The 27,258-nt window shown below is 43.0% G+C and overlaps 2 protein-coding genes across 2 annotated transcripts in view; one reads left to right on the forward strand and one right to left on the reverse strand.

Annotated features, from left to right (window-relative positions):
* The first annotated feature begins 919 nt into the window (after positions 1-919).
* Positions 920-17,831, forward strand: LOC307246071 (inhibitor of nuclear factor kappa-B kinase subunit alpha-like). The gene is made up of 22 exons (XM_080021868.1): positions 920-1,019; positions 2,076-2,191; positions 2,926-3,020; positions 4,097-4,214; positions 7,125-7,194; positions 7,293-7,381; positions 7,471-7,560; positions 8,202-8,326; positions 8,523-8,630; positions 8,933-9,068; positions 9,290-9,484; positions 9,922-10,024; positions 10,251-10,374; positions 11,102-11,253; positions 11,787-11,848; positions 12,311-12,420; positions 12,625-12,674; positions 12,773-12,878; positions 13,214-13,361; positions 15,115-15,251; positions 15,887-15,986; positions 16,444-17,831. The coding sequence occupies exons 2-22, from the start codon at positions 2,087-2,089 to the stop codon at positions 16,507-16,509; spliced, it is 2,289 nt and encodes a 762-aa protein (XP_079877994.1). The 5' UTR covers positions 920-1,019; positions 2,076-2,086; the 3' UTR covers positions 16,510-17,831.
* Positions 17,832-21,342: 3,511 nt separating this feature from the next.
* Positions 21,343-27,258, reverse strand: part of LOC307245339 (zinc metalloproteinase-disintegrin-like jararhagin) — a gene marked incomplete at its 5' end in the record, with an annotated part of 7,759 nt that continues 1,843 nt past the window's right edge. The window contains 13 exons of the mRNA XM_080020869.1: positions 21,343-23,020; positions 23,164-23,214; positions 23,435-23,594; positions 23,738-23,855; positions 23,940-24,024; positions 24,114-24,194; positions 24,305-24,473; positions 24,917-25,019; positions 25,200-25,398; positions 26,187-26,279; positions 26,418-26,604; positions 26,844-26,983; positions 27,109-27,190. Of these exons, the coding sequence (XP_079876995.1) occupies positions 22,586-23,020; positions 23,164-23,214; positions 23,435-23,594; positions 23,738-23,855; positions 23,940-24,024; positions 24,114-24,194; positions 24,305-24,473; positions 24,917-25,019; positions 25,200-25,398; positions 26,187-26,279; positions 26,418-26,604; positions 26,844-26,983; positions 27,109-27,190 (1,903 nt within the window). The 3' untranslated portion in view covers positions 21,343-22,585. The remainder of the gene's footprint in view (positions 23,021-23,163; positions 23,215-23,434; positions 23,595-23,737; positions 23,856-23,939; positions 24,025-24,113; positions 24,195-24,304; positions 24,474-24,916; positions 25,020-25,199; positions 25,399-26,186; positions 26,280-26,417; positions 26,605-26,843; positions 26,984-27,108; positions 27,191-27,258) is intronic.

The raw sequence follows: 27,258 nt of genomic DNA on the forward strand, positions 1-27,258 counted from the left end.
TTAAATGAATGGTAAATATGAAAGGTAGGGCAAGGGTATTGTCCTGGCAGTAATTATTTTTTATCAATATGAATGAAGGAAATGGCTGTACATTTAATGCTGTCGTATACGGATATGTTTTATAGAATCAAGCCAATTCATTGAAATAATTTTACATGTTGGGGTCCGATTCATTACGGTGTTTTTAGACTGTCCATGTTCTGCTATCCATAACCTACATGTGTCACTGCCTCGTTAAAACCCACCAAGGATGTGTTGTTTGTGTACTTATTTTTGGAGGCATAGAAGATTGAAATAAAACTGTTTTCAAAGGTTATTTGTGTCTGGTTTTGTCATTTCTACCCACAAAGGATGGGGAAAAAACCACTGCAGATCACCCAGATAAGCCCCTGTCCCTACTTAGAAATAAATATTCATTTAAATAGTAACTGATCATAACTGATCATAACTCTGGAGGCAAAGGGAAAAGTGGCGAAGGAGTCACAGGAGCTAGGACTCTTAACCCGCCATCATTTTTTAATTTAAGTTACTCCTTGTCTGCCTCGTCTATGTCCAAACGTGAAATCGGTAAAATAATGTATATTGGAGCACAACACAACACAAATATAATGTTCTCAACTGTGAAAATTGGCAATCCTCAGAGTTCTTTGAGGTCTCTGACTCATTCTCAGAACTCTGAGATCATTATTTTTTTTCCCATCTGGCCCCAGTCCTCTTCTATATAATTGTGATTCTATGCAAAAGTGTAATAAATAAATAAATAAATAAATAAATAATTTTGCGACTTATCATATTAATGTTTTTTTGTGTTTTTGTAAACAAGGCGCGAGACGCTTCTGCGCTATTGACCACGCCCCCCCCCCCCCCCCCCCTCCATACCGCTTTCAAAAAAAACAGCCGGGGTTTGCGATGACGTCATTCCCAGGAAAGTACACAGTACAGCGCTGCAGTGAGCTGCAAACAAGACAGTCACACTTTCCCGGAGAAACCGATCAATGACATTTCCATAAGAACTCAAAGTAAGTCTCGACACAGGCGCAGTTCACCTTCCGGCCTGACTATCTGTATTTTAAAGCTGTGCCCTTCCCGTTGAAGGGTTTTGTTTTTCCCAACGCGAAGCGGCAAGCTAATGGATGTGTCTATTTCCTGCGGTGTCCCAGTGCTAAGCGGCTAGCTAATGGACGTGTCTAGTTCCTGGGGCCTGCGTTCAGTTAACATTCGCTATTAGCTGACGATAGTATTTCGATAGCCATTATTTCAGCGAAATAATGTGATAGAACGGGACCGTGGTGACCTCTGCTAGCTCCACTGCTAAACACCGCTCGTCCCGGATGTAGGTTGCGCGTATTGTCGTTAAACACGCCAAGACAGTCGTCACACTGTCTACGGTATCAACACAACGTAATGGATCTCCAGCTGATCCAGGGTATAGACCCGTATCAGGTATATTATGTATAAAACATTATAATATTCAAATGTTCATATATTGTCAAACGATATCGTAATTCTAATATGATACGAGACAATTCCCGGAGAAATTGCACGGCTCGGTTTGATGGCTGTGACGTCACAAAGACTGGATTCCTTCGCCACTATTTTGTCACTCTTTCCAAGAAACATCTTGGGCAGAATGTGTAACCGCTAAAAATCTATTCACTTCTGCCGACTTTTCCTTTGTGTTGTGGGGATAAAATCGTGTTGGTGTTATTTTCCCCATAGGAAACCTCTTGGGCAAAATGTTGGCAGATAAACATTTTGTAAACAGCTTGCCGAGTCCTTCCCGGCACACTTAATTAGGAATATTACCTAGATAGCCGAATGGTCAGTTTGAGACATTATGTCGTCATTACAAGTTATGGTCGCCTATTATGTTTACTTCTTGCTGCTCCTTTTCAGACGTGTATATTTTATTTATGTTTTGTTATGAATTTGGCAAATGTTTTCTTGTAGTTCTTATTAATTTTTAATTGTCTGAAAACAAAACAAAACCAGTCAATCCAAATGAGTCAAAGTGATTACATGTTACATACATGACACAAACATGACCTTTTGGTATGTTGTATCCCCCCCCCCAGCCTGTATTGCCATGGAGAAGCCGCCATTCAGGCAAAACCAAAACTGTGGAGACTGGGAATTGAAAGAAAGATTGGGCATGGGCGGATTTGCACACGTTTACCTTTACCAACATCATGTGAGTTGATCACTTCGCCATCCATGACAACTTGGTTTACTGCTCGACAGGCACATGAATGTCTTCCTATCTGTTGAATAGAGTAGGGGCAGGTAGTGAAAGCTCTCACCCAGGTACTTCAAGACGTTCCAGGATGTCCCCAGCAAAATGATTAATAGTTAAGCTTCAACACTGTTTAATTAAGCAGATGCACCATTAGATAATGTACAATAATGACTGTGTATGTTTTTGATTCTAGTTTCACCGTTATCTCTAACAATAAAAAAATATTCTCTAATGGGGGTTTCAGGCCTAATGCCTATCAAATCCAGGGTCTAAACAAATTCAAAGCTAAGTGGTCATGGCATCCTTGCGCCACCACTAGGGTTGCTGCAGTTATCGGTGTCAGTGTTGTTGCACAGTGCTTGGGCGTACACCAATTTCATAACTTGCCCACTGTCGTTTTGCTTTTTTTTTTTTTTTTAAAGAAATAAAACTTCATAAAAACAGAATTAATTTTCGCGTATCAGCACTGACATTCATCAAATGGGGGAAAAAAATCAAATTTGTAAAATGCTTAGCGTGTTTTCAATGCTTAGTCGGGACCCGTCTCCTGACATCCCTAATTAGTGCCCGTGCGTAACAGGGATGCTCCCCGTGCCCCGCCAGGTGTAGCAGAAATTGTCACGTTGCACATATCTTTAAAATGTTTGGTAATACTATCACTATAATTTATTTCCTCTTCTGAATTAAAGGAAACAAATGATAAACTTGCTGTGAAAATGTGCCGTCTGGAGTTGACACCAAGAAATAAGGACAGATGGAGCAGAGAGATCCAGATCATGAAAAAGTTTGTGCCTCCTCTCATGTCCTCTGTTCAACCTATTTGCTTGTTGAGAACACCAGCTTAAGTTCCATAAGCCCATTTATATTAGGCAAACATGTCTTTCTTCAATTGCATTCTTTTACTAATATGGTTCTGCATTGTTTTGAATGCCTCTAAAGCAGCGGCCTCAAACTCAAATAACTGTTTGGGGGTCGTGTTGAACCGGCCTTTTAATTTCCTTTTTTTTTCCTCTCTCTCCCACACATTTGTGAATAGCCCAGTAATCCTGTAAGAATAGATCTCTCATCATCTATTTGATTATTTTTTTTATATTTTGAAAACATGAAGTACATTTGTGTGGATTAATAAAGCGTTGATTTAAAAAATAATTGCTACCAGATTTAAAAATACAGTATATTATCACCATGTAGCGGGTCACATTGAATGGTCTCGCTGGCCGGATGTGACCCCCGGTCCTGTAGTTTGAGACCCCTGCTGTAAAGGTATGTTATGTTGAAACTTAAAAGCACGAGCACTAAACTGTACAACCTATAGACAAACTGGTCTGTAGCTCAGAAAATCCACAAAACATTATCTTCTTGTTTTAAAGTCCAAGTGAAATAGGTTATCTTGTTACTTTCAGTGTAAATACTATTCATCTGAATGATATTTAAGTCTTGACTGCTTTTGGTATTTGAAGATATCTTTCATCTTTATTTCAAAAATATAGCTGAACTTCAACCGACTGGCGACTTCTGCAAAGATTCTGTTTGATTGCATTCACTTACAGAGCAACCAAATTAGCTTCTTGACACCATGGCTGAGAAAATTCTAGACTGTTTATGTCCACCCTTGCGGAAATAACATTCTGAATGATATGTGCTTCCCCTCAGGGTTGAATTTATTCATGGCCAGATACAGCTGGGAAAGAGAGGACAATGGTGATGATAATATTGTTAGACTTGTGGCAGCATTGCCACAGCCAGGATCTGACCTCTACGGGGAAAACATTCTTTAGCATATCTGCTTGGGGAGTTCTGAAAAAGAAAGGAAAAAATTGTGGTTGTGACTGGTCTCTGGTTCCATCTCTTTCCACTCAGGTTGAATCATATCAATGTGGTGACAGCCAGAGATGTGCCGGAGGAAATGAAGCACATAGCCTTAAATGATCTTCCCCTGCTTGCCATGGAGTTCTGCTCCCGGGGAGACCTGAGAAAAGTGAGGCTCTTATAGCAGTTGGACCCTTGTCCTGCATGGATGCACTCTCATGGATTATGGTCCCCATTCACAAAATGAGGCCCATTCTCATTCACAAAATTTCTCTTTGTACTTCTCTTCCCGAGAAAAGTAAGCCAGTGTGGAGAAAACAACGTGAGATTGTTGAAACACACGTAGCCCTTTGATTTCATGACATGTTTCCAAAGTAATACATAACCAACCACAACGTTTGTGGAAACGTTTGTCAGTACACTTATGAGCAAATATTTGGTGGTATGCGTGTTTCATGGGTGAGGATCTATCTATCTCGCTATCTCGCTGTCTCTCACGACATTTAAACCACTGACAGATGAAGTGAATCTCTCGTTACAATGGCACCTGTCAAGGGGTGGGATATATTAGGCAGCAAGTGAACAGTCAGTTCTTGAAGTTGATGTGTTAGAAGCAGGAAAATGGGCAAGCGTAAGGATCTGAGCGACGTTGCAGGGCCCAACTTGTGATGGCTAGACGACTGGGTCCAGAGCATCTCCAAAACGGCAAGTCTTGTGGGGTGTTCCCACCAAAAGTGGTCCAAGGAATGAGAACCAGTGAACCGGCGACGAGTGCACATAGCTCATTGATGCGCATGTGGAGCAAAGTCTAGCCCGTCTGGTCCGATCCCACAGAAGGGCTACTGTAGCATAAATTGCTGAAAAAAATTATGCTGGCTATGATAGAAAGGCATTATAGACAGAACACACAGTGCATGCCAGCTTGCAAACGCCTACAATCGGCACGTGAGCGTCAAAACTGGACCATGGAGCCATGGAAGAAGGTGGCCTTATCTGATGAATCACGTTTTCTTTTCCATCATGTGAATGGCCAGGTGCATGTGCGTCGTTTATCGGGGGAAGAAATGGCACCAGGGTGCAGTACGGGAAGAAGTCAAGCCGGAGGAGACAGTATGAAGCATTTGGCAATATTCTGCTGGGAAACCTTGGGTCCTGGCATTCATGTGGATGTTACTTTGACACATACCCAACTACCAAAACATTCTTGCAGACCAAGTACACCCCTTCATAGCAACGGTATTCCCTGATGGCAGTGGCCTCCTTCAGCAGCATAATGTGCCCTGACACACTGCAAATATTGTTCAGGAATGGCTTGAGTTCAAGGTGTTGACTTGGCCGTCAGACTGCTCAGATCTCAATCCGATCAAGCATCCGTGGGATGTGCTGGAACAACCAGCCCGATCTATGGGGGCCCCACCTCGCAACTTATACCCCTTTCTCACTGCACCAAAAACCAGGTAACGCCCGCTAACATCTGGCATTTGTCATCAGTGGGAAAGGAAAAACCTGGGTCTCAGTCCCAGGTCAAATGACCCTGCAATAGACACCGGTTTTAGTTGGTTCCACCTCCGATCGGCTCTAATGTAAACAAGACACCGGCTCGACCTGCTGGTTTCGGCCCCTTTATCGGTGCGATGCAACGTGGTTAAAATTCCAGACACTGCCGGAAATAGGCAGGAATATCTGTGTATCATTCGATCATTTCGTACCCCATTTAGAATCAAAATCATAAGTTAAATGTCTTTTTTTCTGCATTGGGGACCATGAAATGTTTTGAGTGTGGGGAACACAGCAGAGAACCCCCACGCTCCCCGCCGGGAGCTCCAGCATCACCCCAAGCTGGTTCCCGCTCCCAGTTTTATCTTTACAGTTTTACCTCGTTGTTGGTTTAGATTGCTGTCTCCTCTACTCTTTCATTCCCAATCACACTAGAGCCATGACACGGCACTTTACCGATGTGTTCGTGACGTTGAACGTGACGCACCAGAAATATATATTTTTAGGGGGTTTACCCAGGTTTAAAAAAAAAAACAAAAAACAAAAAAAACTGGTACACCCTAATTTAGGTGTAAGAACAGTGTTACAGGACTTAAAGGATCTGCTACTAACGTCTTGGTGCCAGACACTGCAGGGCACCTTCAGGGATCTTGTCATGGTCCATGCCTCGACGGGTCAGAGCCGTTTTGGCGACATGAGGGGGACCTACACAATATTAGGCAGGCGGTTTTAAGGTGTGTGTGTGTGTGTGTGTGTGTGTGTGTGTGTGTGTGTGTGTGTGTGTGTGTGTGTGTGTGTGTGTGTGTGTGTGTGTGTGTGTGTGTGTGTGTGTGTGTGTGTGTGTGTGTGTGTGTGTGTACTAACCACTGCCTACCGGGAACACCCCACACGACCTGCATTTTTGGAGATGCTCTGGCCCAGTCGTCTAGCCATCACAAATTGGCCCTTGTCAAAGTCACTCAGATCCTTACCCTTTGTCATTTTTTTTGCTTCCCACACATGAACTTCAATAACTGACTGTTCACTTGCTGCCTAAGATATCCCACCCTTTGACAAGAGCCACTGGAACAAGGTGATCGATGTTATTCACTTCACCTGTCAGTGGTTTTAATGTTGTGAGAGATAGATCCTCACCCATGAAACATGCATACCACCAAATGTTCGCTCATAAGTTCACTGACAAATGTTTCCACAAACCTTGTGGTTGGTTATGTATGACTTTGGAAACATGTCTTGAAATCAAGGGGCTACCTATGTTTCAAGGATCTCACGTTATTTTTCAACATTGGGTTACTTTTCTCAAGAAGAAAAGTACAAAGAAAAATGTTCCTCCTTCAAAAACTGACAGTTCACTTGCTGGCTTATATATCCCACCCCTTGACAGGTGCCATTGGAACAAGATGAGTTGTGTGTCTGTGTGTGTCTGTGTGTGTGTGTGTGTGTGATGAATAACTGATGAATTTCAGTTGTCTACAGTAAAGTAAATGTACCGAGCCAACAAGGGGTAGCTGCAAGTCACCTGGTTTGAGATGGGGGAAAAACCCGCCATTATTGTTTTACTAAGATGCACGTCTGGTTCTAGGTGCTGAGCAAACCTGAAAACTGTTGTGGGTTGAAAGAGAGTGAAGTGCTTTCGCTACTCAACGATGTGGGTGCGTAGAGTGTTTTACTGCATACAAGTTGTTTATTAGTGGACAGTTTTTCGTATACCGTGTGCATGTACAATATGTACAATTCTTATGTGTTGTAGGGTCTGGCATCCAGTATTTGCATGAAAACAAGATCATACACAGAGACCTCAAACCTGAAAACATAGTTCTACAAGATGTTGGTGGAAAGGTAAAATTAATATTTTTTTCTTGTTTGCCCTGTCATTTTACCGTGCATGTACCGGAGTATAATTTCTTTCATTGTTGTGTCCTCTGTAGCTTGTTCACAAAATCATTGATTTGGGCTACGCTAAAGACTTGGACCAAGGCAGTCTGTGCACCTCCTTTGTCGGCACTCTCCAGTATCTGGTATGCACATGCCAGTATAATCACAAAAAGTTTAGTATCCAAAAAGTAGAAAAATAATAGCTTTTTTTCTGATGGCCTTTCACTCAAGACTTAGAAACCTGTAGAAATGTGTAATTTGTGTGCGTCTTCTTTCCGTATCATACAGGAAGCATTTGGAGTTGTACTGTTCAAACAGACTTTAACGGGTCGGCTAATATTTGGCAACATCATTTTATATATGCTGAGCTTACAATGATGAGCTGAATTGGTATTGAATGCTTATTCTAAACCTGTATTACATATTCCGTAAGAGATAATCTAACAAATTAAACAAGTATCTGAATTGACTGATATCAACATGTGGGGTTATTTTCTATTTAGATTTAAATAGAAAATAATAACTTGCCAGCAAGCATAGCAGATCAAAGCTACTCTCATAGGTGCACAAAGGCAATTTTTATTAGATCAATAATAACTGGAAAATGTAAGGTCAGAGTTAGAAAGAAATATACATGCATATAGGACAGGATATATATTTGTGAAAATCAGTGTGTGTTTACTACTTGAAAGCGGTTGTGTATATTGTGGGAAGGGAGGTTCCTGTAACGGGCTTATCAACTTTAATCCTCAGGTGATTCTTTTACACTATCTGTCTTCCTTAGGCTCCTGAGCTTTTTGAAAATAAACCGTACACTGTTACTGTGGACTACTGGAGTTTTGGCACCATGATATTTGAATGTAGCTGTGGCTTCCGACCATTTCTGCACAACCTGCATCCTGTCCAGTGGTAGGATGGATATTTTCTGACTTTCGCAGTCACTAAGAAATTGAAATGAAGTTGTTTACATTTAAGGGGAGTGTTATAGACTTGATAATTGAAGGCATTCAGTCAACGAAAATGGCATTTGCATTTTATTGAAGCACAATGACACACAACGGTTTACTACTGTTTAATCCATTCCACAACACCATCCCATCCTCAGGGCTAGCAAAGTTAGGAACAAAGGACCAAAAGACATCATGGCTGTGGAGGAACTGAACGGAGAAGTCAGGTTCTTCACACATCTCCCTTATCCCAACAACCTGAGCAGGTCTGGACCCTCGTCACCGCTACTGTCCCTCCTCCAAATATCTAAACATGCTGAATGAATATGAAATCGTATTTACTGTGTGATCTGAGCGCATTTTGTTTTCCACTTTTGTGTCATTTGGTTAAGCAGTGGTAGTTTTTCTTCCACCGATCACAATGCATTTGTTTTTGAAGGATACACAATGTATTAACAGTTTAGTTACACTGACTGTGAAAACATGAGCTCACAAGCTGCAGGCACTGAAAAGAGTAGCCAGTCCCGATGTCTCATCCTTTACGTGTGTTCGAATCCTACATTTATAGCACACTCCTGGAGCCAATGGAAGCCCTGCTGCAACTGATGCTAAAGTGGGATCCTGTCCAGAGAGGGGGCAGGGTCAATCTTGACAACAAAAAACCACAGTGCTTTGAAGTATTGGAGCAGATATTGAGTATGAAGGTAAATAACTTGAGTCAAATCCATCTTCTAAAAGTTTTTGTTGATGTTGAAATATGTGCAGTTAACCATTGTCACAATGGTGCAGCCACATTTACGGTTTGTTGCACTAATTTAATTATATTGAGCACATTATTATGTTGCACTGCAGATGGTCTGTTCTAGTAAATGCCTTTGTGACTGAATTAGAGTGTGCTCTGATAGCTTTTCTCTGCTGCCATCAGGTCGTCCATATCCTGAACATGACAACTGCTCAGGTCCATTCTTTCGAGTTGGCTCCTGAAGAAAGTCTCCACACCCTACAGAAGCGCATTGAGGCCGAGACCAAGATAGATGTGGTGAACCAGGAGCTTTTACAGGAAACTGGGGTGTCGCTGGACCCCAGAAAGCCTGCTGCCCAGTGTGTCCTAGACGGGGTGGTGAGAAACTCATATTAAGCAATATAACAATGACCGGGGTGCAGCCTGTGGCTGTGGCTGGGGTTGGTACTCATTGGAGGAAAATACTTGAGCCCATATGGGTCACATACACTGAGTCATTCAATTGTCTACTAATGTTAACAAATGACATGTTATGAAGTAATAGTTTCCGTTTCGCAAAACATTTTCACTGACCGATGACCGACTGTTGGTGAGTTAAAGTACTGAGGCTCAGTTGCAGTAACTGAACTAAAACGGGCATCACAGACAAAAAAAAATGTTTGGTAGCCTGCTTGGACCACAATAGGGCCTGACAATCGGTGCAATTGTGAACTGTCTTCTCGTTCAGGGATGTAGCCAAGCAGGTGTTGGGATAAGATAATTCATCAGGATTTTCAATGAGGCTCTAACTGGAACTTGTGTTCTGTCTTGTGTAGAGAGGTTGGGACAGCTATATCGTCTACCTGTTTGACAAGAGCCTTACCAAGTACTCTGGCCCCTTCAGTGCCAGACAGCTGCCTGATAATGTCAACACTATTGGTGGGTAATTTTTGCAGGTGTGATACTGTTAAATGATAATACCTGATCCTCTTGAGCATAAAAAGTCACCCCAATTAAAGATGTTGTTGACCTTCTTCCATGTTGTTTTTATACCACATTAGGCTGAGCAATATGGAATGATTTATTGTCGTAGGGAATTTTATATTCAGCTGGCCAAACACCACATTGTGTGATTTGTCTATACTCTCTCTCCTTCTCCATGTAGTGCAAGAGGCAAAGACCCAGCTGCCTCTGGTTGTTCTTAAGAAGGTGTGGGGTGAAGCAGTGAGCTATATCTGTGGGCTGAAGGAGGACTACAGCAGGCTCTTCCAAGGCCAGAGAGCTGCCATGTGAGTCCACATCTGTACCAAGGGCTAGCCAAACTGAATATCACAAGGCTTTCCACGAGGCTGAACTAAAGTATGCTTTGTAATTGTAATTATTTTTATGCTGCTTTTATGGCATTATTTAATGGCCTTCATGACAAAAATTCTGGTACAACTTTCTAATCCGTCTTTTATTTCTGCATGTACAGCATGAAAAAGTGAAATGTATTTGGTTTCCAGGATCAGTCTGGCATTTAGTTGTTGCAGTCCCAAGTTATACCCACAATCACTGCCGTATTAACAGATTGACATGGCCAGAGACGGTATGCGCTAGTTGTAGGCTAACTTACTGTTCTCATGCTAACATCTTGATTTTCCCATTGTCTTGAGTCATGTTCCATTTTGTTTCAGTTATTATCTCTGTCTATCTATCTGTGTTATCTCACTATGAGTCAACCAGGCTGCACTTTGTCGAGATGTGACGTACCCACCATAAAACATTTAAGACTTGCAGTTTTCTAGGAGGAAACAGGCGACTCCAACATATCTTTGGGATGCCTGAGTAATTCCAAGCATGCAGTCACATGATATAAAGAAAATCAGATCTTATTTGCTCCAGAGACTTTATGCATAAATGGCGCTGCAAAAGTTTATATTTTGAGGTGTACGTTGTTTAAATGAGCTTCTCTCAGAGACATCCAGTCTTTAAACTTCAACTCAGCTTCTCCTCTTTCTTCCTCTCTGGCTTCAGGCTGAGTCTGTTGCGCTACAACACCAACCTAACCAGGTACAAGAACAGCATGTTTGGCTTTTCGCAGCAATTGAAGGCCAAACTGGACTTCTTCAAGAGCAGCATCCAGTATGACCTGGAAAAGTACCGCGATCAGATGCACTATGGAATATGTGAGTTCTCCTGGGATTCAACCTCCCTGCAGTACATGGGGAAATGGGAAAACAGATTGAATAACTTGATGCTGTACCATATGAAAAACATAATTTACACACATTTACGACAGCATTGAAGCTGGTGTGGCCTGGTAATATGGTTTCTATTTTTTATTACCTTTGTGGAATTTTTGTTTTTTTTTGTTGTTGTTTTTTTAATAATTATAATGCCATTACAATTATCATCACACAATACAATACTACTGTTATGAGGCAGTAATTACTATATACTTATGTAACCTACTATGCTTTGCCCACCACTTGCCCATATTGGGCCTAAAAGTCAACATAGTCAGCTGCCCAAGTGCTATCCCTGTTTTCTTCTATATATGTACATATATTTTATTACATATTTATTTTTATTATTATTATTTACTTTTTCTTTTACTTTTTTTTTTAAACTTGCACTGGGCGTGGTCGGTCAACTTCTACTTTACCATCTGATTTTGCCCCCTGGGATCAATAAAGTGTTATCTTTTGCTTTCAAAAAGCTTCCGAAAAGATGCTGAAAGCATGGCAGGAGAATGAAGAGAGGGCTGCTGCTTTCGCACAGGTACTGCATGTTTTCAATTTTTAATTGAGTTATGTAAGATTTTTAGTTTCAAAGGAATGCAAACCTACAGGTAGTGTGTGTTACACTCTTAAAAAATTGTGAACGTCTCATTTTTTTGATTACAATATTTTTTAATATTCCCTCTTTTTTCAGCCATGTTGATGGTATTCTCTCCATATTTTAGTTTATGCCATTATTTCTTGGAACACTTTTCTCCCTTTTATGCAACTCTAAAGTGGAGCTATAATATTTGATGGACAATGGAGGTTGAGCGATATTTAGGTGAAGGAGGCGTGAGATTTATTTTGAAAGTGAAGCACTTTTTTTTTTTTTAATACTTATTTGTAGAAAGTGATTTCTGCTTTGCCTTCTGGGCTTTTGTTTTTATTTATTTTTTTGTCTTGTACAAACATGAGTTGAATGGGAGGAAGTCTTTGAGGTGTTACTCTTTTTGTGCTGTAGGTGGCAGAGGTGGGCCACTTGGATGAGGAAATCATGGCGCTGCACTCTGAAATCGTGGAACTTCAGAGGAGCCCATATGCCCGTCGCCAAGGAGACAAGATGGAGCAGCTGTGAGTGATGATGGTTAACATTGAGTTGGGGCTGATGTGCTGGCTCTCACCATTTACTTACTGAAGACTTCCAGAAAGTTTTCGAACTAAATCGTGTTACTGCTCCTAGCTGGTCTCACTTAGTGCTCCAAATATGCTGCGCTTGACTGTTAAAAGTACATTTTGAACTATTTTTTCATTTTCTATACCACATTCTCACTGCAGAGAAGAAAAAGCCATTGAGCTCTACAAACAACTGAAAATGAAATGCAAAAGTAAGTGTTTCCGTGCATATTAAAAATGTTACCTTATTACTGTCAGAATTGACTTGCAAATGGGATGATCAATGAATGTGCTTAACTTTGTCCCGCAGCGCCTGAACCAGATGTGTGCAGTGACAGCTCTGAGATGGTCAAAGCCATCATTCAGACAGTCCAGAACCAAGATAAGGTCCTCAAAGATCTGTACACACACCTTAGGTGAGAATGATGCTTTAACACTATTCCATACCACCACAAATAAGTGATCATGATCATTGATCCAAATGTCAAGTTCTGGTTACAACGGTACTTGGCAAAGTGCTTTGCTAAGTAAATTCAGATTTCTGATGATAAAATCTGTTGAACAAGATAGCTTTCTGTATCAAAAAACGTTCCTCCTCAAAAGCTTTAATTTGAGTTGTTGCTAGAAGCCCAATTTCTTTTATTTTTTTTCTCCTAAATGGTAGCTGAGCTCGGGAATGTTAAGAAGCCCCTCTGTGCCTCCCAAACCTACCTGTCGGCTGAGTCCTTATTTGGTCTTCTCTCCCCGACAGCAAGATCCTGCTCAGTAAACAGAAGATCATTGACCTGTTCCCACGGATCGAGAAGACCCTGGAGAGCATTAAGGACGCAGACAACACCGTGATGCAGATGCAGATCAAAAGACAGAGAGAGTTCTGGCATTTGCTGAAGATCGCGTGTGTGAGTTTCTCAACAAGATACTTTGGGGTGCGGTCATACTTAAGCTGTTCAGTTTTACACCTTCACTGAGTTCAAAGATAACAAAACCACAGTTGCAGGTGAAAATAACTTGAGGGCAAATAGAGATATACTGGAGTAAATTGTCGAGCTAATTTCCCAAATGCTTGTTATGCTCATTATTCAATGTCACATAAAACAAAATGCATTTTTCGTTTCAAAAATCTATTTTAAGTTTGTGCATATTATTTAATAGATTAATATTTAATCAAACTAATTGAGAAATGATCTTTTCACAGCATCAAAATTGCCTTCATGAAGGAATTCCTGGAATTTTAAATAAGAATATTTTTGTTTGAAAAGTCAAGAAAGAAAACCATCATCTGGGTCATTTTTGACCCATCATGTGCATTCTGGTGTTAAGAAAAACAGGATTCACAAAAAATGTAGTGGCTTAGGGCTTCTAACCTCAACATTTTAACACGAGGACGGAAAACTGCTGCGGCATAAACAAGATAAAGAAACGACCTTCTGAACGTCCGGTGCATCACTGAAAATATTCCCCCCATTTCTTCATACGACTGTTGCGCCTGTTTGTTCATGTGACTGTTTACCACATTTGCTTAATTTGTCTCAGGACAGTGTGAACCCGAATGTACGAGATTAAAACGTGAACAATCTGTCCTTTTCCAGAAGGATTTAAGAACGTAAACTATAGGCCCTAAAAATAATTCATCCTCGGTCATTTTCAAAAAAGATAGCAAGGTGATGATTGATTCTAATTTGTTTCATATGAAAAGAAAAAGGTTTTTGCACATTTTTTTGATTGTCTGAAGATAATTTTGTGTCATTTAAGAAAAATGAAGGTGAAAAGAGGTTGTGTGGACCGCAATTTATTTGAATTCACATTTCCCCGTAGAGAAATTGTCCTCTCATCTGGAAGTCCATCTTTGGTCTGCGCACTGTGTTACGTCAGTCTTCCAAGGCCTACAGGTGTTACGACATCCGCATAATAGAGAGCCACAGTGAGGATGTGCAGGCCGCACACTTAGTCTCAAAGCAATGCTCTGTGACATTACTGAGTCATGAGCTGTTGGTTTGGTGTTTAATCATTGTATGGGGGTGATAGTTGGGCTGGGCCGGTTATTTCATAACCGGGGTGATTGACGGTGATTGACGCACATGCGGGGAAAAAAAAAAAGTCATACTTCTCCCTGCAACAATCGTGCTTTCTTTGAAGTATACTGTGAATTACAAATAGCATTTTTTTAATCTCCCTTTTGTGGCAGGCTATGTAATAATGATATAGTGATAATGAAGACTTATTTTGGACTCGATCGATAAGGACACGTTCAGAGCGTGTACCTCATGAAAATTCATAAATTACCCAGAAAATAAATCTACTCCCTGCTGCTCGCCTGGACTTTCTCTTCTCCTCTTGTCTTCTCTCTCACTAAAACCAAACAGTGGCACCCGCTTAAATGTATTATTTGGGCTGATATTATTATATTTTATACAAAGTTGACAAGTGATATTCAGATTTTGCGGGAAGGAAAAAATAAAACAATTAAAAATAATACCTCAAACCTTCCTGTCAGTCATGTGAGGCTCTCAAACTCTCCTCTCCGGTGCTCCCTCTTGTTCGTACCTCGTTCTGACTTAAGTTCAGGTCAGGAATTGGCCAAGTCATATCATCCGCTTTTTTTCTTTGTGGGTTTTACAATTTTGGTGCTTCCCACTGTGCGCTGTTCTCCAGGCTCAGAACTCGTCGCAGCACTCGATAGCAGCCAGTCCGGAGTCATCCAACCCACTGCAGGCATCCCAGTGGTCCCAGTCTGCCCAGCCCATCAGCTCCCCACACCCTCTCACCTCCCTGCCCGGGCCAAACGACAGGTACTGGGTGGATGGATCACTTTGTCCTTTCATCGTTGAAAATGCGACGGTCAAGAGTTTTAAGCGTGGCCCTCGGTAGGGCTTGAGGGAATAGGATGGATGAATTGAACATTTTGTGTTTTAAACACTTGAGGGACGATTCCATGAGATAGTTGTGTGTTTGGAATGTGTGTGGAATAGTTTGTCTTCCACTCTTGACATCTTTTTATAAAAGCGAACCATTGAGTAATCCTGAATCACAGCGCATGCTCCAAGATAAATGTACATAACTACATACTTTTTGGCTACTGTGTTGTTCCTCCTGGTAATGTTGTGTGAGTGAAAGGGAGATTGAAAAGCTGCCCTGTTTATGGGGTTTATTAACCTCGTCATACCCGAAATTGGGAATTCCGAACTACATACAGTACACTATGTTTCATGTCGCCATGCCATTTTCTCACTACCACAGAAAGACATGAATAAACATTGAATTATCATTTTTGGCCTTGGTATGTGGACAATACACACAAATAAATACAAAAAACGGCCATGGACAGAATAACTTGAGCATGCTGACATTTAAGTATTGTAAATATTAACAGCTAGATAGCCAGTACATGAATCCTCACAAAGGAATTTAACCCCCCCCTCCCCAGCGATGCCGCTCCACGTCTCCTCCAGGAGAACCAGAAGTACCTCAGTCAGCTGACCAGCCTGATGCAAGAGGCTGCTGATGACCAGGCCAAGAGCATAGTGGTGAGTAAGAAAGGAGCTCTGAGGACAAGTGACTCACTCATCTAGTCAGAATCAGAATCTTTATTGCCAAGTAAATTTACACGTACATGGAATTTTCCTTGGTGTTCGGTGCATAAAGTAGAGCAATGGGAAAACATTAAGTAAAATATATAAGAATATGTCAGATAGGATCAGTTTTGTTTTTTTTGTTTTTTTTTTGTTGTTTTTTAATAAAGCTGGACAGTTTGTGCAGGAATGTGCAAATGTTCGGGCAGTGCAGGTGGAGCAGGAGGGACCGGCCGCCTAAGTAGGGCTGGCCCATAAGGGCGTGGCAGTGTGTGGCGCAGTAGAGTTTTCTGACAGAACAAGCTATGCATCCGCCCTGTTATCCGTCGGAGCGGGTAACAAATGGAACATCATATGAACTACTCCACCTGCTACAGTAGATGTGACCCATTGATTCTCCCCTTCTATTTAGGACCAAGACTGGAGCTGGACGAAATACGAAACTCTATCTACAAAACTCAAAAAGCAAAATGCATAAGAGCTGTTGAAAGAAGCACCATCCAGCTGGTCCCTGCCTGCACCCCGAGTAACACTAAGGACTGAATGCTGTTAACAAAACGGAGTGGCAGTCGCTAATCTTTGACTTGGGATGTTCAAAATGGCTCAACCCACACCCGCTCCATGGTGTTCCTCCATTCTCATCGTCTCGTGTTGATGAAAAGTTTATACAAGGAGTATTAATGGTTTTATACGGGGAAAAAATGTTATTCAACTGAGCATTCGTTATTTCAATTCTGTTTAGAGTGAGCGTGTGGGCATTTGATTTATGATAGCCACACCGACAAAATTTATGTTAATTCTTACTATAATTGCAAAAAAAAAAAAAAAAAAAAAAATCAAGCAAACTGTAGCACCAGACTGGGTTGTTCTGTTAGCAGGAGACAGCTTGTGACATTACACGAGGGAAAACACAGGAAGCAGTTTGGGGAAGGAGGAGATAACAATCATGCAAGCAGCACTTTGATACTCCCATGTATCGCCTCTCTGTAAAGACATGCAGCGCTCAGACCATAATCCCGCTGGGATCCCATTGCAAACTAAACGGGAAACTGTTGAATATTCCAGTCACTCATTGACATATTCAAGTTGATATATTTTTTACTATCCATCTGATTCTAAGGGGGTTTAAGATTGTTCATGTTTTTTTTGCGCAGGGTTTGCTTGATTGAGCAGAGTGTTAATTATCTCATAGGGCATACGCCTTGGTCATGCTAGATGTGATTAAATGGAAAAAAATATACAAGTGGCTGGCCATTGTCTGTATCTATAATGTACATTTGTCTTTTTAAATGTTACGCTGACACAATTGGTTCTCTTGTGTCCATAAACCCCCCCCACCCCCATGTTGTGCACACTATTTCACTGGACGGTTTGTATATGGAGGTTTGCCACGGCCTGGTTTTCACAAGTCACCCGAGCACAATGATAATCATTGTCCATTAATTTCCAATGAAACAAATGGATCTTAGTACAGAAACACCGGAGAACAGAAAACCCAGCATGGCAAATGTGCGAATGAGCTGCTGTTGAACTGTCAAAGTGTAAACTGTCATGCCTGACACGGAGGTGGTGCATTTGTCGAAAGAAAGATGACCTTCCAAGGTGTATTTATAAAGTTCAAGTGCAATGGAACAAAAAAAAATATTTTTGTATTTAAGTAACATGCTATGACTATTTTCTTTTCGGTCAGATATTTGTTTCCATCCGATGGTTTAAATCTGTCAATTATTGTTTCATTCTTAGATATCGCATTGTCAATCGCATTGCCTGATATTACAATAAACAATGAGTTTGGCATGACTCTGCTGTCTGACAATCTGTATCTCTAAAAATACCATCTCGGTTGATATCCTTTGGCTCAAATCGGGGCGCCGAAAGGTGACCGTTTGTTTCGGGAAAGCTGGAAGAAATTGGGTCAACACATTTGTAACATAAAACTGGAGCGTTGTTGAGTAAGTGGGTGATTAATTGTGAGTCACTGAGCCAGGAACGTTGTGTCGGTCCGTGCACTCTTCCCTCCCTGTCCCACCACCACTTGCCTCTCATTCTTGGGTGTGCTGCAGGGAAGTCGGCTAGTTGTTTTTACTGCCAGGAAACAATTAAAACTGGGAGTGTTGTTTGCATAGAAATCATGGCAGGCTTTTCAAACATTTGCTCAGATCTGTTGTTCTGTCTGAGCTTCGGTTGAAATGCCAAGGAGTGTGATTCTGGCCAATGAAAGCTCTCATTGCTGTAGTCAGTGTTGGGCGTTCCGTGGGCTGAGGAACGATACTCATAGTGAGGGAAGATATTCCACCCCCCGCCAATACACACACACACACACACACACACACACACTCCAGTGTGATACTCACTGTTGGCATTGAAAAGATTAGATTATCGATGTTACATCATCTCCCCTAGGCTGAAGGCAAATATAGAGCAGCTTCATATGATCACAGTGTATACGTCACACAGTAAAGATGATTTCCTGCTTTACATTCACAGGAAGTGAATTAATGGAACTAACTGGCAAATATCCTGTGCATTTCAAGCAATGAACCAGTGTTAAGTTCCGGAGTCCAGGTGTTATTTGGTTTTGAGGAGCCAGTCTCTGCTTGCAACACAGAGGAGAACAAGCATAGACAAAGGTGTCCTGTTTTAAAAAAAAAAAAAAAAAAAAGCCTTACTTTAAAGCTACACTGTTTTTAATAGCTCTGTGAATCAGCTTTGTGAATCGGAATGAATCAGCCAGTCTTTCTCTGGGAGTTCAGCCCCCTGCTCGGGACCTGCATTCCCACGGTCTTTCCATATGACAGTTTTTTTGCCTGGGGCAAAAAAAAACAAACTCAAAATTTCTAAGATAAAAATTCCTTTGTCACTCCAGCGATCGGCACTGTGCATCACTCACATCCGATAACTATCCCGATAATTAGAATTAGGAAAAAACAACAAGGAATATCATCAGTACAAAACCTAGTCTGATAAATTGCATTATTATACCGTTAAATATGGGGGATTTTAATATGGAATATTGTAATTGATATTGTACAAATTACCCAAAATTGCTGTGATAAAATATGTTCCTCCATGTCATGTCCTAAAATAGACATTGAACACAATACCAAATATGGGTTTTAAGCTAAAGTCTGAAAGTCGAAAGTCACAGGTTCAAGTGCTGATTATTCATCCAAATCCTGTTCCTTGAGGAAACATTCATAGGAGTCAGTGGTTCAAGGAGATAAGGTGTTGGATGAGCACTCCGGTGTTGGAAGATTTGAGGGTTCGTTGCCAGGTGATCCTTTGAGAGCCTGAAACACAAGTGCGCGTTTAAAAGCGCCCGCAGACGGGGCCCGAGCGTGAAGGCGCCCCGGTGGCCTGGTGATTCAGATGCTGCCTTTATCAGACTCAGCAGTGCAGAGAGATGAGTCGTTGGTTGAGAATCTCGGCGTTGGAGGATTTGCGGGTTCGATGCCAGGTCGCCTTTTGAAGGCCGGCAACCCAAGTTACGTGTTGAAAAGCTCCCGGAGACCAGGGCCAAGCGTGAAGGCGACCCAGTGGCCTGATGGGGTTGTAATTGCGCATCCAGTACTTAGGCGTGTGGCCCTCTCGGCTCCGGTAGCTGAATTGCAACAGCAGGTCCCACTGAGATGGGTCTGGGGGGGACTTGGCTCCCCACCCCCGTGGCCTTTGTGAACAATGGTGCTAGGGGGTTATATGTGAGAAAGCCTCGCGCGGCTGAAATTTTAAAACAACTGATGGTTGCTGAAGTAAAGGTGTTTTGCTGAGAGATGGGCCCAACCCATGTCTTGGCACAGTAGTGTTCTCCCCTGATGTCTGCCACAAAATGAGATGAATTGTGCGTTCTCTCTTAGACACACTCCTCGATCAAAATTTTGGCCATGCAGGGCTTTCTCACATATAACCCCTAGCACCATTGTTCACAGAGGCTGGCGGGGGCACCAAGTCCTCCCCTAGACCCAGCGGCGGGATTTGTCATTGCAATCCAGCTACTGTGGCAGAGAGGAGGTCAGACCGGCCACCTGCCCAGACCATGTACAGGACTATAAAACCATCAGGCCACCGGATCGCCTTCACACTTAGTCTCGGGTCTCCGGGCGCTTTTAAACACACCTTTGGGCTGCTGCCTTTCAAAAGGCTCTCTCAGCATCCAACCCCGAAGACCTCCTACAGCGACTTAGCGCTTTGAGCCACAGAGCCGTCGTCTCCTCCAAGTCGTGTAATTCACGAAACAATGGTGGTGACTTGGACGGCAAAACGCAGACTTGAACACGCTACGGTCCTGCCACAGTCCTGCCGGGTGCCTGCCGGGTTCCGGCTTGTCTGAGATTAATTTTCCCCCTGCCCCTAAAACGCTTTATTGCACTATTTGTTTTATGTCAGGGCATTGGCGCTTCATTATAAAGGTCTATGCACTTCTCGCTCCACTGATAGGACAGACGGATCTTTATTTTGAGAACGAGTGGAGAAGCTACGGTTAGAGTTGCGAACAAAACACGCAAATGATCCTTTTGCTGGAGTGACCCCTGAGTCATTTCATGTAGTATTTAAAATATTATCTCATAATTTTGTCCCATTGTCTTCTTCTGAGCGAAGAGAGTTTGTACGGTTCAGTTAGTCAGTTCATTTAGCTTTGCTCACTGAAAAGAGCTCCCTCTAATAGTTTTTGTTTACTAGCAATGCTTGCATTAAGTCAGGTGGAGAAAGGCCTCATATTGGCCTCCAAATCACTGTGACCGCCCCCGTGCATTCCAGCAAACACAACGCCCACATCTGAAACCAGACACCGTTGGTCCGAATCACATTTTCAGGAGGTTACTTATCCCAAGAATTTTCCCTTCGTTTGTAACTGCAACTTGACCCGAAAGTATCGTTTTCATAGGCTTAAAATACAGTTAGGCCCGGTTGAGTGCGCACAAACTCAAGTTTCAGGCAAGTGATGACTAATGTCTGAGGCTTCTCTTGGTGTGAATGCATGTCAATAGGCCTCTGTCGGCATAAAACAGGGATGTCCCCCTTACTCTTAACTCTTTGTTGGCAGACCCGGGTGAAAAGCGTTCACCACTGGAGCGCTGGCCCAGCTGACAGCTGAGAGCTGACTCATGCTGCTTCCCAGACCACTTCCTGGCTTCACTCACCAGGGAGACATGAATATGTCGTGTTTGCTGTTTTATGTGCAGTGTGCTGGGCTAGAACAATAGAAACGGAGCGGGGTTATAAAAGCGGTTGGAGGCTGAAACGCTCAAAACGACGAGTCACATAAAGCTAAGTCAGACTTAAGAAGAGTCTTTATGCGATGAGACGGTCATGATTTATTACCCACACAAAGTACAAAATAAAACTAACAGAACACCAGCATGAAATTGTAACACAGGACAAACCTATCAGTCGATGCAACATGTGCTTCTCCCACTGTTTCTACAATGAGGTTCACTTCACATTACTGTCTTGCACCACCTGAGTATCAATAGAGTTCAAGTTGTTCATAGATAACTGTACATACATTCATTTTTCTCATACATAACATACTTTTAATAAATAAATTAGCGACGCCATTGTTAAATACACTGTTGGCCGCACGGTGCTTGTTTCGTTCCACAAGGAAACAGAGTAAAATAAAGTAACCTACATCTAAAAATAAAAAACACTGTTTCGGCGCAGCGTGGGCATAGCCGGTACCGTCAGACATGGAGTGATCGGGGCGCAGAGCCGGCCCTTCGGGGCTATTTTAGATTTAGGGCTATTCAAAAACCTTCGGGGCTGAAGCCCCGGACGCCCACCCCTAACGACGCCCCAGCTTTGTACTAAAACCCATATTTCCTTTGGAGGCATAGGCCTCATGACTTTTACGGGTTGAAAAAGACTAACTGGGCCCCCGGCTCTGAGGTTCCGTGACTATTTGAGGTCATGGACAAGAAAGACTGTCTTGTCCCCCCCAAAAAGATGAGTGCATCTCTAACTGAATCACAGCTAAATACATTCAGTAGTGCAGAACTGTCCAAAGGCATCTACAAAGATAAGTTTCCCATACAACATACCATTTGTTAAAGTGTAAAAAAACAAATAATAATAATAATTATAATAATAATTTAAGTTAGGAATGTTTTACTGTAAGGCACAGGCTGACATCTTAATAAAAGACAATCACAGAGGATACCGTTTCCAATGAGCCTCCTTTCATTTAAAAGGAGTTGTTGGACAATAAAAGAAAACTGCAAATAGCCATTTTTTCGAGCGGCTTAAAGTTCCTTCCATTAAAAAAAAAACAAAAAAATTTTTCCATGGCAGTTGGGAAATGTATGACCCAGACCCAGCGGCTTGGCTCTTAAATTATCGAGGATGTTGACTGATGTTTACTCAAGCCCCAACCGTTAAATACACGTTTGGCTTTTAGCGCAGACACAGAGGACTCTTGCAGAGTCCAAAGCTGCAGGAAAGGTCCATTCAAATTCTCTTTACTGTCTATATCCAAACCCTGAGGCCTTTGGGAGCACGTGAAAAGGAATGCAAACAGCCAAGCAAAATGCTGCTATAGCGTTGCAAAAATTAAAAACCTATGGATTCAATGACTTAAAGGAGGGTGGCTTGACTTTGGGGACTGGTGGAGGACTGGGCTTGACCGAAGGGACTGGTGGAGGACTGGGCTTGACTTGGGGGACTGGTGGAGGACTAGGCTTGACTTGGGGGACTGGTGGAGGACTGGGCTTGACCGAAGGGACTGGTGGAGGACTGGGCTTGACCGAAGGGACTGGTGGAGGACTGGGCTTGACCGAAGGGACTGGTGGAGGACTGGGCTTGACCGAAGGGACTGGTGGAGGACTGGGCTTGACAGGATGAAGTGGAGAAGGACTATCCTTGACTGGACGAACTCGAGATGGACTGGGCTTGATTGGGAAAGGGCTTAAATCAATTGGTGGGACTGGAGAAGAACTGGGCTTGACTGGAGGGACTGGTGGATGACTGGATTTCACTGGAGCTACAGCAGGAATCTGGAAGTTTAGACAGAATCGCAAGTCATGTGACAGTCGTGATTTTGCTGAAATGAGCAGCCCCCCCCGTATGTGCCCAGATATGAGTCATAAATAACCGGTAATGATATCCCATGTTGCCTCGCGATATTGTTATGACTTACCTGCTTGCTATTCAGAGGCGGCAAAGGTTTCGAGGCAGCCGAAGGAGTCAGCTGTGACGGAAAAAAAGACCCAAAGAATCAATGACGCATCGATGACAGTCATATTTTTCCTTTAAATCATGAACACTCATCCCTAACTTGCAGACTGTAGTAAACGGGAAACGTTTAAAAATGAAAAATAAAAATACCGGCTCAGTCTGAGAACCGGACGACGCTCACGACTTCTGCGCTGTCTGCAAATAAACGCCGACGTTTTACTTCATATTTTTACCTGTGGAGCCGGTCTGCCGGGGCCAACGCTTACAAGCAGAGGGGCGCAGGCCTGTGTTGCTGTGGTCTCCATCAAGGTGGGATCGCTGATCTGCGGCTTTCCCTTTGCACTTTGCTCCCGGAACATCGGGTGCATCTTGCCCCGAGTAGAATGGACCTTCCTGTGAACACCATAGAAGAAAGGTTTTCACTTGGGGAAAAAAAACAAAAAAACGGAAAAAGGCCCGACGAAACGACCGGAATATGATTCGTACACCGCGCAAATAACAGCGGGTGGGGAGTGCGAATCGGGGCGGTTTCAAACCTCGACGGTGGGAAGGTGTCCCTCTTGTTCGCCCTGTAGCACATCACTCCCACCGGCACAAAGATGAGAACCAGGAGGATGGCCAGAGCGGCGCAGACACCGATGATTACCTCATGGCCTGTAAAGATAAGCTGCGGTTCAATATCTGCTCTGTATTATAAAAAGGTATTTGTGATGTGTCATTTCGTAAGGAGGACTTTACCTCGGGGTAAATCTGCATACTGTGCATTGCAGTAGGGCGGAGCCCAGCCAGGGCCACAGTGGCACTCCCGCTTGTGATTACACACCTGATTATTTAAACACAATGAGACACTAGGTGAGTTGGTGCGATTGTCACAATCAGCGTCAAACCAAAACCTCAGATTTGAGAACGCACCCCGTTGTTATTGCACTTCTTTGAACAATCCTGCTCTTCTCCATATGCTGAGTAATTTACGCATTTGTTGTTGAGGCACACCTGTATAAATAAAAAAAAATAATAATAATAATAATAATTCTTTGGAATAACAAACCAAATTGAATTGTGCGGCACCAGCGATGGAAATTCTACGTTTTCATCCGCGTCACCTTGTTGAGTCCACACACGCTTCCAGCGGGGACCATGTCCAGGTTCCTCTTCTTATCCTCCTCCATGGCCACGACGCACTGCCTCTTGCTGGGCAGGGTGAAGACCGCCTTCTTCCCCGTGATGGAGTCCCCACTCCCTTCACAGAAGATGGAGCCGCACTTCACATTTCTGAAACAGGAATGAATGCGTCTTGCTGTGTGAGCACGAAACAGCCAAAAAACCTTCTCGTTACATCCCCCCCATGTCGTTCATTCTGGTCGTTGCTTCACTGTGAATTTGTCATTGATTATGATGATAACACTACAATTAAAAATTGTAATCAAATATTAGATAAGAAAATGATCAAATAAATTGTATTATTGTTACTATTATTATTAATAGTAATGTGTCTCTTAATATTCTTATAAATAATACACTATTTGGTAAAAAAAAAAAATTCAAAGCACTGTCGAATTCCACATCAAACACGAAAATCCTATTATTCTACAGATCGCCGGGGTGGGGAATTCTCACAGGAGTCCCTTATGAATGTCTCCTGTCTTCCTGCTCCCTGTCGGGATTTAAGGTCCGACGTTGTCAGCGGTCTGTAGGAACACGGATTGTATACGTACGGTGCGGTGCAACGGATGTAGCCATATTTGCTCCTCCCACAGTGAGCCTCTTCTCTGGCCCCTTTGTTCAGGTCGAAGCAGCTATCTGACCCCACCTTCGTCCCTAAGACAGAGGAAATTTGACAGTCAACGTGTGTTCACAAAATATTAGTAATTGTGCACATCCTGTGTCAGCGCCCGAGGACACCTTCCTCATGACAAGTTCCTTTCAACACAACTGAGTTAAGGGACTCTCCCGTTGAGTCTTGCACTTTCTTTCGTTACAAGTGTCTTGTACCGGTACCTTGTCCGAACAGCCTCCAGCAGTGGTGCTGGTGCGTGGGGCACCGGCCGTCATGGCAGAAGCCGTGGCCCTGGTTGTAGCAGGGTTTTCCGTTCATCACGAAGCTGTCGGCCGGGCAGTTCTCCGACAGGCCACTGCAGTATTCCGCCAGGTCGCACTCCCCGGCAGTGCCCCGGCACTCACTGCCCGCCTGCTTCAACTGTCAAATCAGGATTATTATCAATTAGCTTTTTTTGTTGTTGTTTGACTGCTATCCCACAACATTTGCCACCACTTTTGTTAATTCAAGAAACACTTTTCTCCTGAATCTCTGAGTGTGGTGGTAAGTGTGAAATAATAACGCGCGCACACACACACACACACACACACACACACACACAGAACATAAAGTGCCTCAGTTCATTTAGTGACGTGACCACAGTATGTGTGTATTAAATGGATAACATTTTCTAAACCAGTTGACGGTCCATCAATCATTTTCTTGTGTTTAAATAAAGTGCATATTCATTAGATACATAAAAATTGTATTTCAATTTAAATGGATTGAAGATTCCTCCATTTGATTGTTGTGACTCTGGTAGGAAGAGCCCGTCAGTCCAGTCAGGAAGAGCACAGTGCAAGCGCTGTGCGCAACCCATTACACAGTGAACGTCCTTTAAACATTAGCGTTACAGAACATGTATTATTTCTCACTGGCACCGCCGCGCTCTCGGGGCCTTGACGGTTGCATTGTGCGGAAGGATGTGGTTGGTCGAGTGGAAGTTTTAGGATAGCCCACCCTGCTTCCTGTTATTATTTCACCGCCTTTATGAACTTGCTCAACCAACCTATCTGCTCCCAAGTAAGCAAGCCAAACTTTCTTTCGGGCGTTTTTTTGTTTTTTGTTTTTTCTTCACCACGTTTCTTTTAAATGACAGGTCCGCTTGTCTGCATGCGTCCTTGTGCATAACTGCGTGTTTAACATCGTGAGAAATGGAGCTTCGGTACCTGGCAGGTCTCGTTGCAGCAATCTCCATGCGCACAGCGTGCACCGTCCACCAGCCGACACGTTGAGGCGTCACAACAGCGATTTCTGCATTCCTTGGAAATAAAGAAAGAAATAAGTGTGAATTTAAAAAACTGAAAAATAATTGTTGTGGGGGTGTCACGGCTCAGCGGGGTGGGTGGGGGGACTCTTGTGCTAAAGGATGCGCGTCTCTGCCGCCGGGTGACATTTACCTCCACGGTGCCACAGTCGCACTCTTCCCCCGGGTCCAGCATGGCGTTGCCGCACCGCGGGCCCACACCGATGGTCTTGGCGTTGCTGGGCCTGGACAGGCAGCTGGGTTGAGCCCTCTCAAAAAACTCTGCAAGCTGCTTCTCGCTGCAGCCGCTGAAGGACTCTGGGAACACTTGAGTTCCCTTCCTGGGTGGGTTAGGCAACAATGCAATGATTTGGCTTTCCAGGGAAATGCAATAACCCTCCCGATTTGGTGTGGGAGTGTGGATCTGTATCATAAAATGTAGCTATTTAAACCATATGCTTTGACTTCTTCATACTAGCTGTGATACTGCATACATAAAAAACATTAATATAGTTTATAATAATATAGCATGTAAGTATATATGAAAATGTGCAGCTTGTTTCTAGCGGAGCAGACGGACCTGAGCTTGTCCGCCATGACGCAGGTCCCACTGTTGACGGAGCTGCACATGCAACTCGGGGAATCGTGAGATAAGCCAAAGTTATGACCCATCTCATGGGCAATGGTGGAGGCCAGACCAATAAGGTTGTTGTGGTGATCCTGGGAGGGCAAATTTGAAAAACACTGTTTTTTTTTTTTGTCGGTACAGAGAGTCAAAGCTCTCCTACAGTATTCCAGTGACTCGCGGAAGAACCGCACTTTGTTCTCCGCCGGCGTGATCGTACCTGATTGATTCCACCTGAATTCCCAGTGCACATGGCAAACTTGTTCGCAAGTCCAACCGTGTCGCCATCAAAATCGATTCCGCTGTTCGGGGATGAATGTCAAAAGTGTGAGATCCGACAGACACACCTCTGAGATTTGGAAAGACAGTC

The sequence above is a fragment of the Zeus faber genome (genome assembly GCF_960531495.2).
Source record: "Zeus faber genome assembly, chromosome: 20".
Lineage (NCBI taxonomy): Eukaryota > Metazoa > Chordata > Actinopteri > Zeiformes > Zeidae > Zeus > Zeus faber.